Raw genomic sequence first — 17,532 nt, forward strand, 5'->3', positions numbered from 1 at the left:
CAGCCAGGGGCTGCCGTGAAGTGGGAGGACTGAAGGCTTTTGAGTATTTTGCAATTGGGTAAGCAAAAGCACAAGAGTGAAATGGTTATAGGGTGAAAGGCTCGAGTAGGTTGAAAATTCTAACAAGGGTTTGCAGTTTTAAAGGATTTTTGTGTTTTTGTTTGTTTTTTTGTTTTTAAAGGAGAAAAGAAGGTTGCTGTTGCTATTGGTGGTAAACACTAGTTTTACCAAACTGCGTATCCTAAGAAAGTGAAGTTGGGCTAACCACTGGGATGCCTGAGATCCAGTTCAAGCTGGCATCCACTTACCATTAGGAAGGAAGAGTCCTAGAATAAACTCTCTCCTACTTTCATAGTAGACAACTGACTAATCGCCTATGAGGTAATATCTTGGCTGAATAACATTTTGTTTCCATTTGCTGCAGCCTGTACAGTATAATGGCATGCTGGCTGTGTGATTTCATGGATAAATAGCACCCTAGGATTTTGAAAAGCCAGGACTTTTCCCCCCTTTATAGGAATTGCTTCTAACATTTTTCTGTTTTTAGAAGAGGGAGAAACAATTAGCCTTATCACCAGGCAGCTCTTTTATGCATAGATGGTGTGCTTTTGTCTCCCACTGAGTTAGCCTTGTGGCATTTTAGCTCTGCAATGAGTCATTTTTTTGTGGGCTCACTTAACTGCTGTGACTCACAGTGTTTGAGAAGAAGGGGGGAAAAAAGTTAAATATCTCACTTCACTTTTGCTTTTCAAAAAAAAAAGCTACTAGTAGATCTTTCAGATATTTGATCATTTGGCTTGCATCTTTACAAAGAAAAAAGAGGAAAGAAAAAATGATAGGAAACACTTAAGGAAAAACAAAACATGATGGGAAGAGAAAAGAGGGCTTTTTTGAAATCTCTCTAATGTGTACTTCCAGATTTGCTGCCAGTATTTTGTAATGGGATGGCAGCCCTTTCTATTTGCAGTGTTGCAGTTAATCCTCAAGTAGTTTTAAAATCACACTGTTTCCCAGTGGTAGCTTAAATGTTTCCCTTCACCCTTTCTTCCTCTCCTACTAATCCCCTAAAGTTGAGACTGTATCGCATTCTTTTAATTCTTTTCTGCTGATAGTGTTGGGAAACAAGCATGCTTTCTTCATTTAGTTTGTGTGCCTGTTGCTGTTTACATTTCAGCTCCTCCCCCGGTTATCCTCCAAAGAGTTGTGCTAAACTCTTAATATCTTAATATGTGACTTATGGGGAACAACTCTAATTTACCGAAGAGAAATTAATGGTTTCAGTTGTTTTTCCCCTTCATGGAACTGTTCAGTAAAGAAACCTTGACAAGGCATTAAAAGGAAATGCCATGAATTTGGATTAACCATCCTTTTCTTCCAGTTTATGAAAAAAATGTTGGGCATGGATTAAGACAAATGATCCCTATTTCACAATAACTCCTAGACCATGTTGGATAGCTCTCCAGGAGAGGAATGGATGCAATCATGTGGTTAATTTATTTTCTGTATCAAGTTTTAGTATGGCCCCAGGCGGGGCAAAGAGGATTATTTTGGCAAGTATGTCCTTGGATCCCGTGGTCTGAGTTAAAGGGACTCACAGAGAGGTATGTTTAGGCCATCTGTTATCCGTGCTCTTTGTGGGTTGTGTTGCAGAGCTGGGGATCCCAGAACAAGCCATGTGAGTATCCATTTCATCATGGACTGTGTCTCTGTGCCCCTTGAGTCTGTAATGAATTTTGCCATTTGAAGTTGTAGCTGGATAATTATTTCCTTCTAATGAAGCTGAGTGGTGGAGATTAGTGAATAAATTATTCCAAGCGATGGATGGGAGCAGCATGCTGGGATTAGAACACCAGCTGGTTGATGTAGATGTTTGCTTCTTGCTCAGAAGCTTGGTAGCACCACCTGTGCGTGAAGCTTGTGTTACCAGGAAAGGTCTTTGGATCACAGTGGCAAGGTCTGGCCTTATGCAACAGGAGAGAAAGATTGAGAAATGACCTCTTGAACTGTCAGCACTATCACCCTTGATCCTGGAGTTGGAGAAAGAGACCACAAAAAGAGTCTAAGACAGCAGAAGTTGAAAGAAAAGCATGGCAAATTCTAACACTAGAGGTCAGAGGATAGGCAGTCAAGGCGAAGAGGTCCTCCACATGGGTTAAGTATCCAGTTGCTATTATGTTGTCTGATGGGAAACTGCAGGAAACGTGTCTGAAAATCCATCCAGCTAACTGGGTTGGATTGTTCTATGGGCTAGACCCTTTGATATTAATAAAGTAGTCCTTGAGTGTTTTGAGGATTTGGTAGGAATGGACATTTTCCCTGTGGCAAGTAGGCAACAACTTGCTGTCATTTTGGATCTAAGACAAAAGATAAGACTCCACAATAGTTTTATGAAGCCCAAAGACAAAGATTTAGCAGTATGTATCAACCCTAATGACAAAGTGTTGTCCAAAATGTAACTGATTGTTGTTGAACTGTTAGAGGAAAACTTGTGTGGTCTTCTTGGATGTATTTCTTGTCCATGAGTTAAGGAAAATGGAGGACAGGAAAATTCTGGTAATAAAGTGCTTTATAAGAAGGAATAGTTTCTTTTCTTAAAGAACTGTTTGTCTTTTGTGCAGTGCCTTAGAATAAGAGAAATGGATCTGCTAGAGGATGGGGTAATAAAATCAAAACTAGAATGACAAAAAAGTGGGACAAGTATGTGCTTGTAGAAGACATGACATTGTGAACAAAAGATTATCAAGGCTTGGAAGAATATGAGAAAAGAAATTCTGTACTTAACCATGCATAAAGGCTGGAATTATATAAGTAATGAAGTTGGAATCTTTTGTTTATGAGTGTAATTTTAACCTGGAGGTATTATCAGTGCTTATTTAAGATTTTAACAACTATGGTTTCTTATAGTGTATATGGATGTTAAGATTATGTCTGTTCCTGAACTGGAAAGTTGTCTTAGTCGCAGTCTTCCAACCTGCTCACTTAAGACGTCTGCTGGTAGGAAGGCTGCTGCCACTATTATTGTAATGTCAAGGGGCATACATAGTAGAAGGCAATGTCAAGATCAGTGTCATGTTCCTTGGACTGGTGAATGAAGGAGAGTGCTTATTGCTGAAATTCAGGGAAGATTTGCACAGTTGTTATGCTTAGTGAAATGGTTACAGTCTGTTTAGGAAGCAATGACTGGCAGAAAAGGGTGTTACTCTTCCACTCATTAAAAAATACTAGGTCTTCTTCCAACTCACTGGCGGCTTTGAAGAAAATAATTTTGGATTCATCTGGGTCATGAAAATGGGGTGAGAGGATTGTGAAAGACCACAGAATTGCTCCAGAGAACAGAATGATGAGCCCTGTAAGTGAAAAGAAAAAAAAATATGTGCTAATGTGGAGAACTTCCTTGTGAATGACTATGTTGCAGAGGCCATGCTCACAGTTCAAATACATCTGAATTTCTAAAAGCATAAAAATGTCAGTTTCTTTAAAATGCCCTATCATCATAGGGGATTCTGTATTAGACCTCATCCTGACAGAGGATGTCCCCAGCCCATCACATCAGGATGTGGGCATCCTGTTTGGATCACAGGAATGATCCCCAAATAGTTTGAAATTTTTTTGTTGTTGTTCAGTTCTCCAAATGGACAGCTTAATAGAGCAGAAAACAGTTAGAGGAGGTAATGGGTGAAAACCAGCGTATAGAAAATGTGAGTGATAGTAGTAACAAACATCTGTTAACTCTTACAATGTTGAGTCACTAGTAAGTGGAAACATGAGCATCTGTTAATGCAGAAAGGCAGAAACGTTTGGTCATTTTTTTTCTTCTGTATTTGGCATAAAGAAGGCAGGTTATATATTCACCGTCTGTAACTGTGATGAAATACTTTCCATTTAAACTGTAGCTCAGGAAGATGTTAAACTGCAGGTACTAAAATCGGAATTATTATTATTATCTTTTAATCAGTGGGTCTAGAGAATTTGCTGCTGGGACTTTTAAAAGAGCTGGCCAAGGAGATACTTGAGCTCTCAGTTTTTCAGTTAGTTATGGAAACTAGGATGTTCCAGAAGATTGTGAAGAAAACTGATCGTCTGTAGCAAGCTGTTTGTGCGGTCCAATTGTAGTTCATATGAAGCTTTGTCTGTAATCATCATCGCTAGATGTTTCGTTTCAGCTCATCGCATCACTAAGGCGATGATTCTTGTCAAATTTTGAAGTGAGCCAGTCCTGACTCTTTTTTGCATAGATTCAGGACCTGATCATCATTTAGTGTGAGTCAGGATAATGCTGGGGCCGTCAGTGGAGCTACGCAAATTTGCTTTACATTAGAATTGTCTCCTCTGGGTCCATGACTGTGAGTGAAAAGATGATTCAGTGTTTAGAAGTCCTTGACTCATCTTGGTACAACCTGTCTCAGTGAGGATGTGATAAAGAGGAAGAAGGTGGGCCTGCTCACTCTTCCTGTAGTCCAACTGCAGGATGAACTCTTCTGAGCACAGAAGTGTAAAGAGAGGAGCACCCGTGTGTTGCCATGGTAATTAACTCCTGCACTCAGATACTGGCAATGTTCAGAAAACTTTACTGGGAGAGTGTGTTTTAGAGCCAAGTTACTCAAGCTGCGAGGCAGGCCTTGCAAGGAAGGTTCTCTGAGCAACCCCCTCTCTTGCAGGGGGTTGTGCTAGAATGAGATGCAACAGAGAAGGGTCCTTAATTCATTGGTGTGAGGCTAAAAACATCAAAACATACAGTTTTGCACTACATCTGGGCTAGACATCATTCTAACACTGACCTTGTGTCCTTGACGAAGTTCATCTTAGTGAAATGGGGATAGTTTTAAGTGCTCTGCAAAAATATTGTAAAGATTAGTTAGATAAAACCAGCGACAGACTATTTAAATACCTACTTCTCTGGTGTAGCTATACTTCTTCTTTTCACACGTGTCGCTCTAAAAATTGTGCGTTGGTAGCGATCATAAAGATGAGAGGTCAAGGTAAACGAAGGCACTTCCCCTGAGCCACCCAGCCAGCACATCTAGTGGCAAATCCAAAAGCACAAACCACATTAAAGCCCATAGAGTAACCCATTTTCATGTTCTTTCCTATTTTGGGAGCTACTAGCCAGCTGGCAGCAGTTGTGCTAAATGATATGATGCGGTTAGAGAAGCAGCTACCTGGATGACCTGGATACCATTCCTCTGCAGGGCTGCAGAAGACTCATTGTCATGCATGAGATAACGGACATGTGTATCATGTGTATCATGTATCCCCCATGGAAAACAGCCAGGATTCCACTGCTAAGTATAGGCCAGGGGAGTGAGCCGGGCTTTGCACAGTTGCTCTGTGGTCGTACTGAATCTGAAGATAGTACCTTTTGTGCTAAGTTAACATATAATGTAATGCTTTGCTTGGGAGCTGGCGGAGGGGGAAATCAGTCTTGGTACTTCACATAGATTTGACTCAAAATCAGCTTGTTAGCAGTGATCATAAGAACAGGTATTAAGGGAGAGTTTGAGGTCTGGTTAGGGAAGGAAACGGGGAGTTTGGAGCCTCTCCCTCCTGGAAAAGCAGTAGGTCACATGCTGTTCACTGTCTCTCAGAATGGGAGTGGCGAAGCTGCTGGTTTCACTGAGATTTATTTGGACACTCTGACAAGGCACAACATGCAGTGAAATAAGAAATAGTAAATAAAGCTAGAGATAAGCTTATCCCACACCTGACATTACCCATCATCAGTCACAAGGAGCAATGACATTTTGCACAGTTAAATTTTGTGAGAGAGACAGAGGGAGGGTGTATGTCTGGTCTTCCTAAGTGTCTCCACCAGATGAAATCCATCTTCATTTTGGATGAAAGATTTGTTTTTTCTTGCCAGTGGTGGTGTTTCAAATTTTCTCTTATTTCTGGTGAGTAGTGAATTGAATCTGCTGTGATGACATGAAAGCAAATACGCTGTGCTTTGTTCCGCTGCCTCTGAGACTATGGAAAAGTGGCTGAGCGGTAAGTGGATACAGTGAGATACATGGTTTACTTTTTTTACCCTTTGAGTTCAGTGTCTTAAACTGTCACCTGATGAAGGGGTCATGGACTGATAGATCTAACTGCAGAACTCCTTCCCTTTATTTTTTTGCAGACAATTTACTTGGATGATGACGTCTCTTCCTTTGTGCAGATCAGAGGTTCTGTTCCACTGTTTTGGGAGCAACCGGGGCTTCAGGTAAACAGATAACCAAAAAGCCTATCTTACTTATCTCTGTTGTTACCTATAATTTAGAAGTTACTTTATGGGTTTTTTAAATGAGCTGCAAAGCTCAAAATGCTGAGCTCTTTCATTTTAGGTTTACCTTGTAGGAAATTTTGCATGTTTAGATAAACAGAACTAAACCAGGCAAATGGCTATAGTTAACTGAAGTTTAACATTTTCATGTATTCATGCGCCTCTACAGGGAAGTATTTGTAAGGGACTGTGTCTGAGTGTCCTAAGCTGAAGCTTACAGCAATATCTCATAACGTGTTCAATTTGATTTGGAATAACCTTTCCTTCTGAAATGCCTGGTTGGCTTGATGATGTTGACCTCCACAATAAAACTGGAGTATCTACAGTTACCAGGAGCTCTATAGGAGCGTGTTACCTTGAAACAAAGTATCATGTCTGGATGGTGTGCTTGCTAGATTTCAGTCAAAAAGGTGATGATTATCAAATCTGATCTTCTGCAAGGTGGAGATGTAGGATTTCATCAGATGATTTCATCAGATCAGATTACTGCATCAAGCCTAGTGGGTTACATATGGTCTGTGACTTACAGTTTCTATACAGTTACAAGCTCAAATAAGAATCATCCTAGCACTCTTTGCATTCTATGAACAGAGAGATAAGCAACTGGAATGAGTATGCACATATATACATACATGTTAGTAGAGAGAATACATAATAGAACTGGGTTTTTAGATTCTTTAAAAGACTATATGATACTTTTTTATCATTAAATCTAGCACCTAGGTACCATTCAGAACTATTGGATTTAGCACAAAAGGAAGATGACTAAAGGATCCATGTTGTTGTCTGTTAGCAACGTCCAGTGCAATACTTGCTTCTTTTTATAAAGCAGGTCTGCCCGTATGGTTGTGCACACATCCTGCCCATGCTGTAGCTATATCCAGCACTGTTGTTCTGCATGTTATGAAGCCATAGAGCTTTTCCCCAAGTATTTTCGGGTAGTTTAACTAGCACCTCTAGTTAAACAGAATTTTCAACTTTTTAGTAGGGATACAGTCTGCTTTTTTGCCTAATCTGGATTAGATCATGCAGCTTTCACTTATGTTGGTGAATACTCCTGACTCTTATTCCTTGGATGTGACTGTGCTGGCACTGGTGTTAGAAAGAATTGCAGAAACCAACCTCATGAAAAACAAAGGAAGATGGTGAAGTACAGGAAACAACATATAATATAAATAATTAGCAGTGTAGTTTTTGGAGAGTAAAGAAACCCTCTGCATACTGTAATAACAGTAGCTAGCATTCAAAAGGAGCTTGAGGCTACTATTGTTGACATCCATATTAAAAGTCCTATTAGATTGATGACACAGGATTTCATCCTTCATGTTTTCAAAGGACGGTTCTGATGCTTTTTAGTTTCTGTAATGAAAGATGAAAGAACTCAGGACACACAACCCATGGAACTGGCATAACTGCAGCCTTTTCTGCCAAGGGAAGGGCAGGAAGAATGCTGGGCATACAGCATGCTCGTGTGAGGCAGTGTGGGATATTTGCTAGAGGAAGCTGGTGAAGGGATGTGATTTGCTTGGCCCTAAAAAGATGTGTAGGTACCCCTTGGCTTAATGATAATCGTGTTTTCACTTGTAATTGTAAATGTTGTTGTGTAATAAAAGCTGTGGCTTTTGTATTAAGGATATTATGTGTGTGGGTGTGTGGAGTCTGTTAGAGGTGTCTGGTGCTGTTAGAGAGATGTTTTTCTCTGAAGGAAAAAGGGAGACATCTAGTGATTTAGGACTCTAGCAATTTAAGAAGTTATTTCTCTCTTCTCTTTCCAATATTTTATTTTAGGTGGGTTCTCATCATCTAAGGCTTAACAGAGGTCTGGAAGCTAATGCTCCTGCCTTTGACAGGTAAGCTTCATTCCACTTTGGCAATAGCACAGCAACCTGGCATTTAACCAAGATTCCACAACTTTATGCCTTCCTAGTAAATCCTGAGGGATGTGAAATATCTCTCAGATGATGTTGCCAATCCCCCAGGTGTGGCAGGATTATTAAGTGGGTTTACTTTATTTATTCACTTATTTTTGTGGATTTTCCTTTCTGTTTTCAGTGGTAATTGAATTAATTTGATCTCCTGGCTTGTTTCTGTAAAAGCTAAGAAATACTGAGTGGTATGCAAAAGGAAGGTCTGTGTAACCCTTGAGCCAATAAATGTGAATTTACACTTGAGGTACACAGAACATATGTTCTTTACCACTGTAACCCAGTAATTAAAAAGTAAACACTGTAAGTAACAGTGTCTTATTCTATGATCAGTATTGTGTGATGCTGTCATGCTGATGCTTTTCTACTTTACCCAAAGACTGGCTTGTAAACCTTTTTAAACCATTAACACTGTGCTTGTCAACTAGAAACTGTAAAAGAAGCCATACACTTGCTTGATTCCTTTGAATGTCTGACTATGAAGTGCTATCCTTTAAGGGCAAAGTCCCATGGACATCACTGGGGAACATTGCCTGAAAAGGGCATGAAAGGTTTGGCCTGTGGGAAATTTTCAACTTCAGAGTGCCAGGCCATGTGATTAATTTCTATTTTGATTTGGTTTTGGCAAATCAGAGTTTATGTTAATTTTGGGTAAGGCCTGTTAATTCCTTGATTTCCTTTACTGCAACTGTTAGCAAACATGACATAAGCGACTGTTAATAGTTTTGCAGCACTGAAGACCCCAAACAGGGATTAGAATCTAAAGGGACTATGTACCATAGCAGTCCCTGCTCTGAAGGGTCTTAGCCTACATTCTCCAAGCTTTTTAAGGCTCTTAAATCCTACTGAGTTCAAAGCCTTTGAGACTCATTGTCTTGTGCTCATCTGGTGCCATGATAACTTGCCCTGTCAGTGTCCCTGAAGCTCCATCTTAGAGGTTTGCATTCCACAACAGAGATAATTTATATAAGAAGAAAACAATAACTTACTCAGCATCCTCTTGTGCTGCCCAAGAAATTGAGAGTACCTCAGCAAGGAACAACTCTGTAAGACCATTTAGCTCAGAGAATCTTTTCTCCCTGACCCTGATGCAACCGGTGAATAGCTTTCTTGTAAGAAACATGAACATGAGGATCAACTTGCACTATTCTTTCTTTCCCTTGTGCTCAGTAAAGTCTTTAGCTTAGATGAAGTTAGGGATCTCTGCAGATCTTACAGATCTGCAAAAGACAGTCCTTTGAAAATGGACAAGAAATAAGTGACTGCTTATGTGGAAAAAGACGCTGAAACTTAACAACCTGCTACAGCTTTTCTAAGAGTGTTAGCATGGATTTAGCCTGTTACATTTTCCCATCTGATAGGTTCATGTGTTGAGAAGCAAATGGTAGTCTTGTTAGTGGATCTTTTTTGTCCCCTCTCCCTGAGAAGTCCTCGAGGAGCTCTGCTTAGAGTACTTAAGCAGGTGACCTGAGCTCCAGCAGTTTTGTTTTAAGGAAGCAACATTGGCAGAGAAGTAGGATCTTGATGCTGGGATCAGAGGGGTGCAAATGCATGGGAAGAGTTGGCGTACAGAGAACTGGTTGCAGAATCAGGAACATAAATGGCACCAGAAAATATATTTAGCCATGTTTCTTGAAGGCCACGCTGACAACTTTTTCTTTCTTTTCTCCGCTTGCATGGTTTTCTTTGTGGCTTATTTCTGGTTATAGGTGTTAAAGGTGCACGCCAGAAGATGAGTGCTTGCTGTTTTTCTGACACTTTGCATTGCATGTTGCTTTGCAGCATGTAATAGCTTTTCATTTGTGTGAGTGTTTATTTTATTTTTCTTGTCTATTTCTATCCAGCTTCCTCTTAAGTACTACTACAATGTTGTTAGGACATGATGGAAGATGGCTTTAAGATCTAATTGTTTCTTGATGAGCCAGCACAGCTCCTGTAGCACACGCATGCCAACTTGAAAAAAATTTATTGAGGGGAGAATGGGTGCCTCTGCATCTGGCTAAAAGCTCTTGACTTGCGAGTCCCTAAATGTCAGGCTTTGAGAGGTTGGGGATATATGCCAAAAAAAATACCACTTTATACTTGTCGTATTTTGTGTTTTTCCTGAAGAATCTGGGCCAGGCCACTTGGCTAAAAGAACCTTTGGTCTGATCCAGCGCAGCAGTTCTTACGATTACTAGTCTTCCTGCTTAATTTAATTGAGAGTGAATGTCTCAGTGTTGCAATAGCTCAGAGATGTTTGAACCCTGTTGCCTGTGATGTGTGTTTGTGCCTCTCTGGCCTTGGCATGGGAGTCCTAAGCCCCATTGCTGCTGCTGACTCTTTGTAGGCTCAGCCTTGCAAGATGATGGGCAATTCCTGTTGAAGTGTATCATGTTTTCCTCTCTTCTTGTCATTCCTATGGAGTTCCCAGGCTGACAGCCAAGAGATGGGAGTATACAAAGGGCAGTATCAAAGCTAACAGTGACATAAAAGATCTGGGGCCTGTTTCCTAATATGCTTGCTTCTTTAAGTTCAGTACAAAATACTGTGTCCATTAATTGTGTACTTTCACCATTTGTACTATTTAATAATTGCTTGCAAGGAAACTGAGGAAGATGTCTGTAGCTGTGTCTTGGTTTTGCGTGTCAAAGTTTCAGTAGGGGTGGGGCTACAGGGGTGGCTTCTGTTAGAAGCTGCTGGAAGCTTTCCCTATGTCTGACAGAGCCAATGCCAGCCGGCTCCAAGACGGACCAGCCGCTGGCCAAGGCCGAGCCTGTCAGCGATGGTGGTAGCGCCTCTGGGATAACATATTTAAGAAGGGGGGGGAAAAAGCCTGCACAACTGCAGCCAGAGAGAGGAGTGAGAATATGTGAGAGGAATGACCCTGCAGACCCCCAGGTCAGTGGAGAAGGAGGGGAGGAGGTGCTCCAGGCACCGGAGCAGAGATTCCCCTGCAGCCCCTGGTGCAGCCCATGGTGAGGCAGCTGTGCCCCTGCACCCATGGAGGCCCACAGGGGAGCAGATATCCACCTGCGGCCCAGGATGGACCCCACGCTGGAGCAGGAGGATGCCCCTGAAGGAGGCTGTGACTCCGTGGGAAGCCCATGCTGGAGCAGGCTCCTGGCAGGACCTGTGGACCCATGGAGAGAGGAGCCCGCGCTGGAGCAGGTTTGCTGTCAGGACTTGTGACCCCATGGGGGACCCACACTGGAGCAGTCTGCTCCTGAAGGACTGCACCCCGTGGAAGGGACCCACGCTGGAGCAGTTTGTGAAGAACTGTGGCCTGTGGGAAGGACTCACGTTGGAAAAGTTTGTGGAGGACTGTCTGCCGTGGGAGGGCCCCCACGCTGGAGCAGGGGAAGAGTATGAGGAGTTCTCCCCTGAGGAGGAAGGAGTGGCAGAGCCAACGCGTGATGAACTGACCGCAACCCCCATTCGCCGTCCCCTGCGCTGCTCGGGGGGAGGAGGTAGAGAAAATCAGGAATGAAGTTGAGCCCAGGAAGAAGGGAGGGGTGGGGGGGAAGGTGTTTTAAGATTTGGTTTTATTTCTCATTACCCGACACATGTTCTCATTCCTCTCTCCTACTCAGTTTTGATTGGTAATAAATTAAACTGATTTTCCCCAAGTTGAGTCTGCTTTGCCCATGACGGTAGTTGCTGAGTGATCTCCATATCCTTATCTTGACCCATGATCTTTTTCATTTTATTTTCTCTCCCCTGTCCAGTTGAGAAGGGGAGTGATAGTGTGGCTTTGGTGGGCACTTGGCATCTAGCCAGGGTCAAACCACCATAAGCTACTGTGGCTGAAATTTTCTGCTGGATGGAACAACCAGTGATCTCTACTTCTGTATTTTGAAAAAGGTAGTAAGCAACATAACATGATTGTGTTCAGTACTTATTATGGTTACTTTTGCTGCAGGCATATGATGCTTCTGAAAGAGCAGTATGGAAAACAAGTGATCGTTAACCTGTTGGGAAGCAGAGGAGGGGAGGAGGTGCTCAACAGAGCTTTTAAGGTAAAAGCAAAAATTTTATTTTATTTTAATTTTTTTTTAAACTGCTGATTTCCTCGGAGCCCCCATGTTCTTCTGTTTCCCTTCTGGCCCAGTAGGTGATGAATAGCATATCTTAACAAACGATGTTATCTCTTTACTAGATGTTACATACTGAGAGAATAGTGCTTCATAGTCTCATGGCGTAATTTCCAGCACTGCCTTCCTGCTTATTTCTTCACACATTTACGCACATTCTCTTTAACCAGACTTTAAAAAAATTGCCCTAATTCTCCTAAGAGTAGTTTACATTTGCAAAAAATGAATCGTGGTCAGCTTTGTCATAGTATGTAGTCACCTGTGCAGTCAGGTGCCTCACGGGATTGCCAGAACTGCTTGGGGGCTAGGCCCTGACCCCGACTCACTGAGTGTAAGCAAGTTGTCTTGCTCTGACTGTAATGGAAAACAGCTATCTTGCACTGATTGTGATGGGAATTGGCTGCCTGAGCACCAGATGACAGTCTGGTGTACAAAGAGAGAGGTTTTCCTGGCCCCTACATGTCCCTAGGCACAACTAATACCTGAAAGCATCTGGGTTGTGCTTTCAGGATGTCAGGCATTGTAGAATTAAAGCTGTGCTGAGTTCTAGTGCAGTATTCTCATGGCCAGATTTTAAAACTAATGTGTACTTGAAGCCGCGATTGGCACTGAGCAGGGTTTGCAGCAGTGCATAGCTGCCTGTATCTGGCTGGAGGCTGATGGAAGTGTCTGTTGCTTTAGAAATCTGGCAGAGGTACTTTGGAGTATATCTTCCTAAGAATAATATGAAGAATGGTTTAAGTACACACCAGTAGTAAGTGGTATGTATTTATCATTGGTAAAGAAAGACAACAGTTCTGAGATCAAATGATTACTGTGTGAAACTAAGCAAAATGAATATTGTAGTTACATAATAGTTCCTGATTTGTTTCCCTTTCTATTGGAATAATGTACTTGAGACAAGGAGTGTCTTGAGTTTTTTGGCAGTTTTTCTGTGTGACAATTTCCTTCTCCTCCAAAAGAGCTGGGGAGGATTGTCAGCTTCCCCAGTGGACAGCGACAAAGTGAAAGTCTTCCCCTGTACAGAACATGGCCAAAGCAAGTCATTATGACTAAAGCTTGCAAGGTAATGAGGAAGGTACAGAAGTGAAGTCTGGTCCTAGCTTCTGTTTTCAGCTTCTTACTGAATTTCTGCATGACAGAGATAAGCTTCTATAATCTCTTGATTTCCCTATCTTTAAAATAGTTTTTATAGTTTATTTTGCAAAAACACTGAATTTAGGGGCAAGAGGTGATCACCTGCAAAATGCTCAAATAACTTAGGACGATACAAATCTGACTTTTCTTGTTAATTTAATACTGATATTTTATCAAACACTTAGATTCTCGAAGACAGCGTTCTGGCCAGTATCATACAAACAGAGGTTATGTCAGAAACAGGGCATCTCTGGAATAAAGACCTTGCATTCATTCATTTATTTTAAATAAAGATCTGGTTTAATTGTTAAACGTTATTGATATTTAAAAATAAATCAATTCTGAAAGCAGTCTGTGAGCTGAAAGAATTTAGACTGACAGCACTGGAAACTGAAGTTTTGTATCCATTCAAAACCACCACCTCTTGGTCTTTTCTTTACCTTTGTGTTTTAATGAATGGATGTTTGGAAAGAATATATAGTTAATTTTTACTTTGATTTTAAAGGGCTTGAATTAAAGTAATTCATAGGGGAATGATTAGGAATGAAAACTTTTCTCCTTTTCTGTCATTAGTTTATTTCCTTGTTTCTCCATCTTCCTTTGCTTGTATTCCTTCTTCTTCTCCCAACTCTTGCTGCAATCTTAATAATTCTTACCAGAGTTGGTTCAAAATATTCTTGTAAATACTGCTGCTGGGTTTTCTTGATCAGACTATCACTGCTACCATTCATTTATGCAACAGGAACAAATGAAAAACTGTAACGGACAAACTTACCTTCAGCTGTTACCTGAATCAGCTGTTACCAGACCAAAAATCAATACTGTTCCCAGTAATGCTCTTCCTCTCGTAAGCATCCCCTGTAACAGATGTAATTATGTGTACAGTAAAAGCAATGCTGTAGTGTAGAGTTACAAATACTCTGACAATGATTTGCACTGAGGGAGTAGGTACATATCATCCTCAAGTGCATTACTAGTGCCAGCAGCTGTAAAGGCAAGTTGAGGTGTCGACAACAGAGAAGCAGATACCAAGTGTTTTGGCTTTTGTGACAGTGTAGTGAAATGTATTTTGTACGTCTCTCTCCAAACACCATGCAACACCTTTACATTTATTTGTTTCTGTGGGGAAGGCTTAATGGCTTACTTTATACAATTATACTGGTGTAACTGCTGCGTGTACACTTTTACCATAATATCAGAATTGTTTTGTTCAGTTTGTGTCACAATCCAAGTGGAGTAAAGTATCCATCTCTTGAGATGAGAATGTGCAGGAGGGAAGGGAATAGACAAAGGCTTGCATAGCTAGAGTTAATAATGTAACGGTTCTCTCTGGCTTTGTCATGGAGAGCAGGATGTATTATTGTCATATCTATTACAGATACCTTAATGAAATTTGTGGTGATTACAGAAATGCATGTGAGGTCATGGAAATTGGAGATGAAATAATGAGGCTATTTGTGCCTCTTCTTTCACTTTTGTGGTTTGCCACAAACATTTTATAATACGTTTCCTGGGACATTTCTTTCTTACTTCCTTCCCAGTCACCCTCTACCTAAATTTAGGGCCACATTTTCCCATGTCTTGGCACTTCAGAACAGTTCAAAAATACACCCATGCACTGTTACGCACCTGTACCTTAAGCAGCCTTCCCATTGGGGTCCTGGTCCTGAGCCTGCCCAGAGCATCACTGTTGCCGTACACCCGCGCACACAGAGGTAGCAGCCCACTGCTGCAGGGCTGCCACTAGCCAAGGTGCAGAGAGCAGCAATCCTGAGGTAAACTTTGCAGTTGCAGTTGAGTTCCCCTGCAGAAAACTTCGTCTGACAATCCAGTTCGCTTTTGGAAAGAAAACAAACAGGGAACTTCAGATACTTTTTTCATGTCTGGCCTTTCAAAATTCCCTATGAACTTCTCAACATTAAAAATGTGATAAACAGTCAAAGTTTAGTAATGATAAGAGCATGCTGGTATCAATCCTTACAGTGGGGCTTGAGCAGGATTTGTTTTCCCTCATTCCCTATCTAAACAGAAACTACTGTGGGCCTCTTCCCATGCGGCAGACACTCCCATGATAAACTTTGACTACCACCAATTTGCAAAAGGTGGGAAAACTGAGAAACTGGAAAATTTGCTGAGGCCTCAGCTGCAGTTGCACTGGGAAGACTTTGGAATCTTCACAAAGGGCAAGAATGTAAGTCCACGGTGAGTGTCCCTGCCCCTCTGTCCCTGCCCCTCTGTAGCCAGGCACCACCTGTCTTGGCCTTCCCAGGTTGCTTGCTGTGTTTGGACCATGAGCATGAATGACCATCTTGGAATACAATTTTGAGACAAAGGGTAGTCTTGGTGCTAAATAGATCATTTAGCTTAACTGCATCTCCATTGTTTGAAATCTGGAAAATTACCAGTGCATGGATTTGCTAATACAGTTTTGCAGGTGTAGTCAAGTAATTAGACATGTTAATGGAATAAAAATGTGCTTGCACTGTCAAAATGTGGGTGGGTATATTCAGGCTGAACATTTGATGATCTTGTTCAATCCACTCATGATTAGATGATATTTTAAAATATACCTTTTTTTTTTTTTTTTCCCCTCCCTCCTCTTGTGTTTGGTTATCAAAGTCTGCAGACAGGTACTTTTCGAATGAATTGTTTGGACTGCCTGGATCGTACTAATAGTGTACAGTCCTTCATTGCACTGGAGGTGAGTTTGTCAGAGGACCTTTCGTGGATGCCTGTACTGTGTACATTGTCTGTTCCATGGGGAAGACAGGAAAGAGGGCATAAGCCTCAGTGATACAAGTCTGTCTTGCCAGCTCTACGATACAGAATGGTTCTGGCTGGAATACTTAAACTGAGGATAAAAAGCAAAAACACATTTAAGAACAACGTTGTTTTTTCTCCTTCTGCACCTAATCTAGATCCTGCTTGCTCAATTAGAGAGCCTTGGGTTGAACTCTAAATCTATAATCGAGCGCTTTGTGGAATCCTACAAAGCAATGTGGACTCTCAACGGTCATAATCTGAGCAGAGTATTTACTGGCAGTCGTGCCCTCGAGGGGAAGCACAAGGTAAAGAAAAATGGCAAAACTGTTTATTCACCAGTAAAGAAAGATGTCCGATTTACTCTTCAGTGTCACTTGCACTGATGATTCTTGTCTGATATAGGTTGGGAAACTCAAGGATGGCGCCCGCTCTGTGTCTCGCACCATTCAGTCGAATTTTTTTGATGCAGTAAAGCAGGAAGCCATCGAGTTGCTGCTCATGGGTGACTTCTTCAGCGAGGAATATGCAGACAAAGGCAAGATGCTCATGGACCAGACTGCACTGCTGGGTAAGGCCAGTGTAAATCCTTTGCTTTTCTTTTGTGTTCTGTTTTTAGCTGTGTGATATAAGCAATTGGACCCTTTTGAAAAAATGAGTAAATAAGCTACTTCTTGCACAAATCTGTTGTTTAAAACACTGCTTTCAAGTGACCATAGGACAGCTCTGCGTTTTAATTCCACTGTGCTTATTTCTCATATTTTGTTTTGGACCCCTGAGTATGTTTGCCTGCTGTTTGATGATGATCATCTCTGACAGTTTAGAGGAGTTGGACCAGAGGGAAAGATTTTAGGGCTATATTCCCAGTCTGGTCCTGTCTGAGTTTGTCTAGAGGAAGTAGTCTCTTGGGCTCAGATTTTTTATCTTCTTATTTTTGACCTGCAGATTGCACATGCTTTTAGCCTTTTGGATCTTTAAAGGCTCATTTATGTTGTTACGTTCATTGATTCCCTGCTTTACTCCAGGCCCTGATAGTCCACAATATATACACATTTGTTTGCACCCATCTAGAATAAACCAACTTAGTTCTCTCTGAGAAGACACTTGTGTGCAAAGTATAGGGTAATTGCACCCACAAGCAGTATCAGGTGGTCAGTTTGCCCCAGAGAACTACTGGATTTTAAAAGGACAGACATGAACCATTCAGCACCACTTCAGTCCTGGGGATGTTCACTGGTGTGGACCACAAGAAAAATACAGGTAGCTTTCTCTATGCCTGACTGCCAATGCAAATCAGGTAGTTCAAGATTAAGGTTACCTCAGGTGCTCACACAAAAAAAGCGCACTGCTGATTTTCTATACTCATCAAAAATAA

The 17,532-nt window shown here is 41.4% G+C and overlaps 1 protein-coding gene across 1 annotated transcript in view; it reads left to right on the plus strand.

The window, feature by feature from the left end:
- Positions 1-17,532, plus strand: part of SYNJ2 (synaptojanin 2) — a 70,805-nt gene that overhangs the window by 27,237 nt on the left and 26,036 nt on the right. The window contains exons 5-11 of the mRNA XM_075707269.1: positions 6,119-6,202; positions 8,051-8,112; positions 12,089-12,185; positions 15,427-15,599; positions 16,017-16,098; positions 16,316-16,465; positions 16,563-16,728. Of these exons, the coding sequence (XP_075563384.1) occupies positions 6,119-6,202; positions 8,051-8,112; positions 12,089-12,185; positions 15,427-15,599; positions 16,017-16,098; positions 16,316-16,465; positions 16,563-16,728 (814 nt within the window). The remainder of the gene's footprint in view (positions 1-6,118; positions 6,203-8,050; positions 8,113-12,088; positions 12,186-15,426; positions 15,600-16,016; positions 16,099-16,315; positions 16,466-16,562; positions 16,729-17,532) is intronic.

Source organism: Pelecanus crispus, chromosome 3 (genome assembly GCF_030463565.1).
Source record: "Pelecanus crispus isolate bPelCri1 chromosome 3, bPelCri1.pri, whole genome shotgun sequence".
Lineage (NCBI taxonomy): Eukaryota > Metazoa > Chordata > Aves > Pelecaniformes > Pelecanidae > Pelecanus > Pelecanus crispus.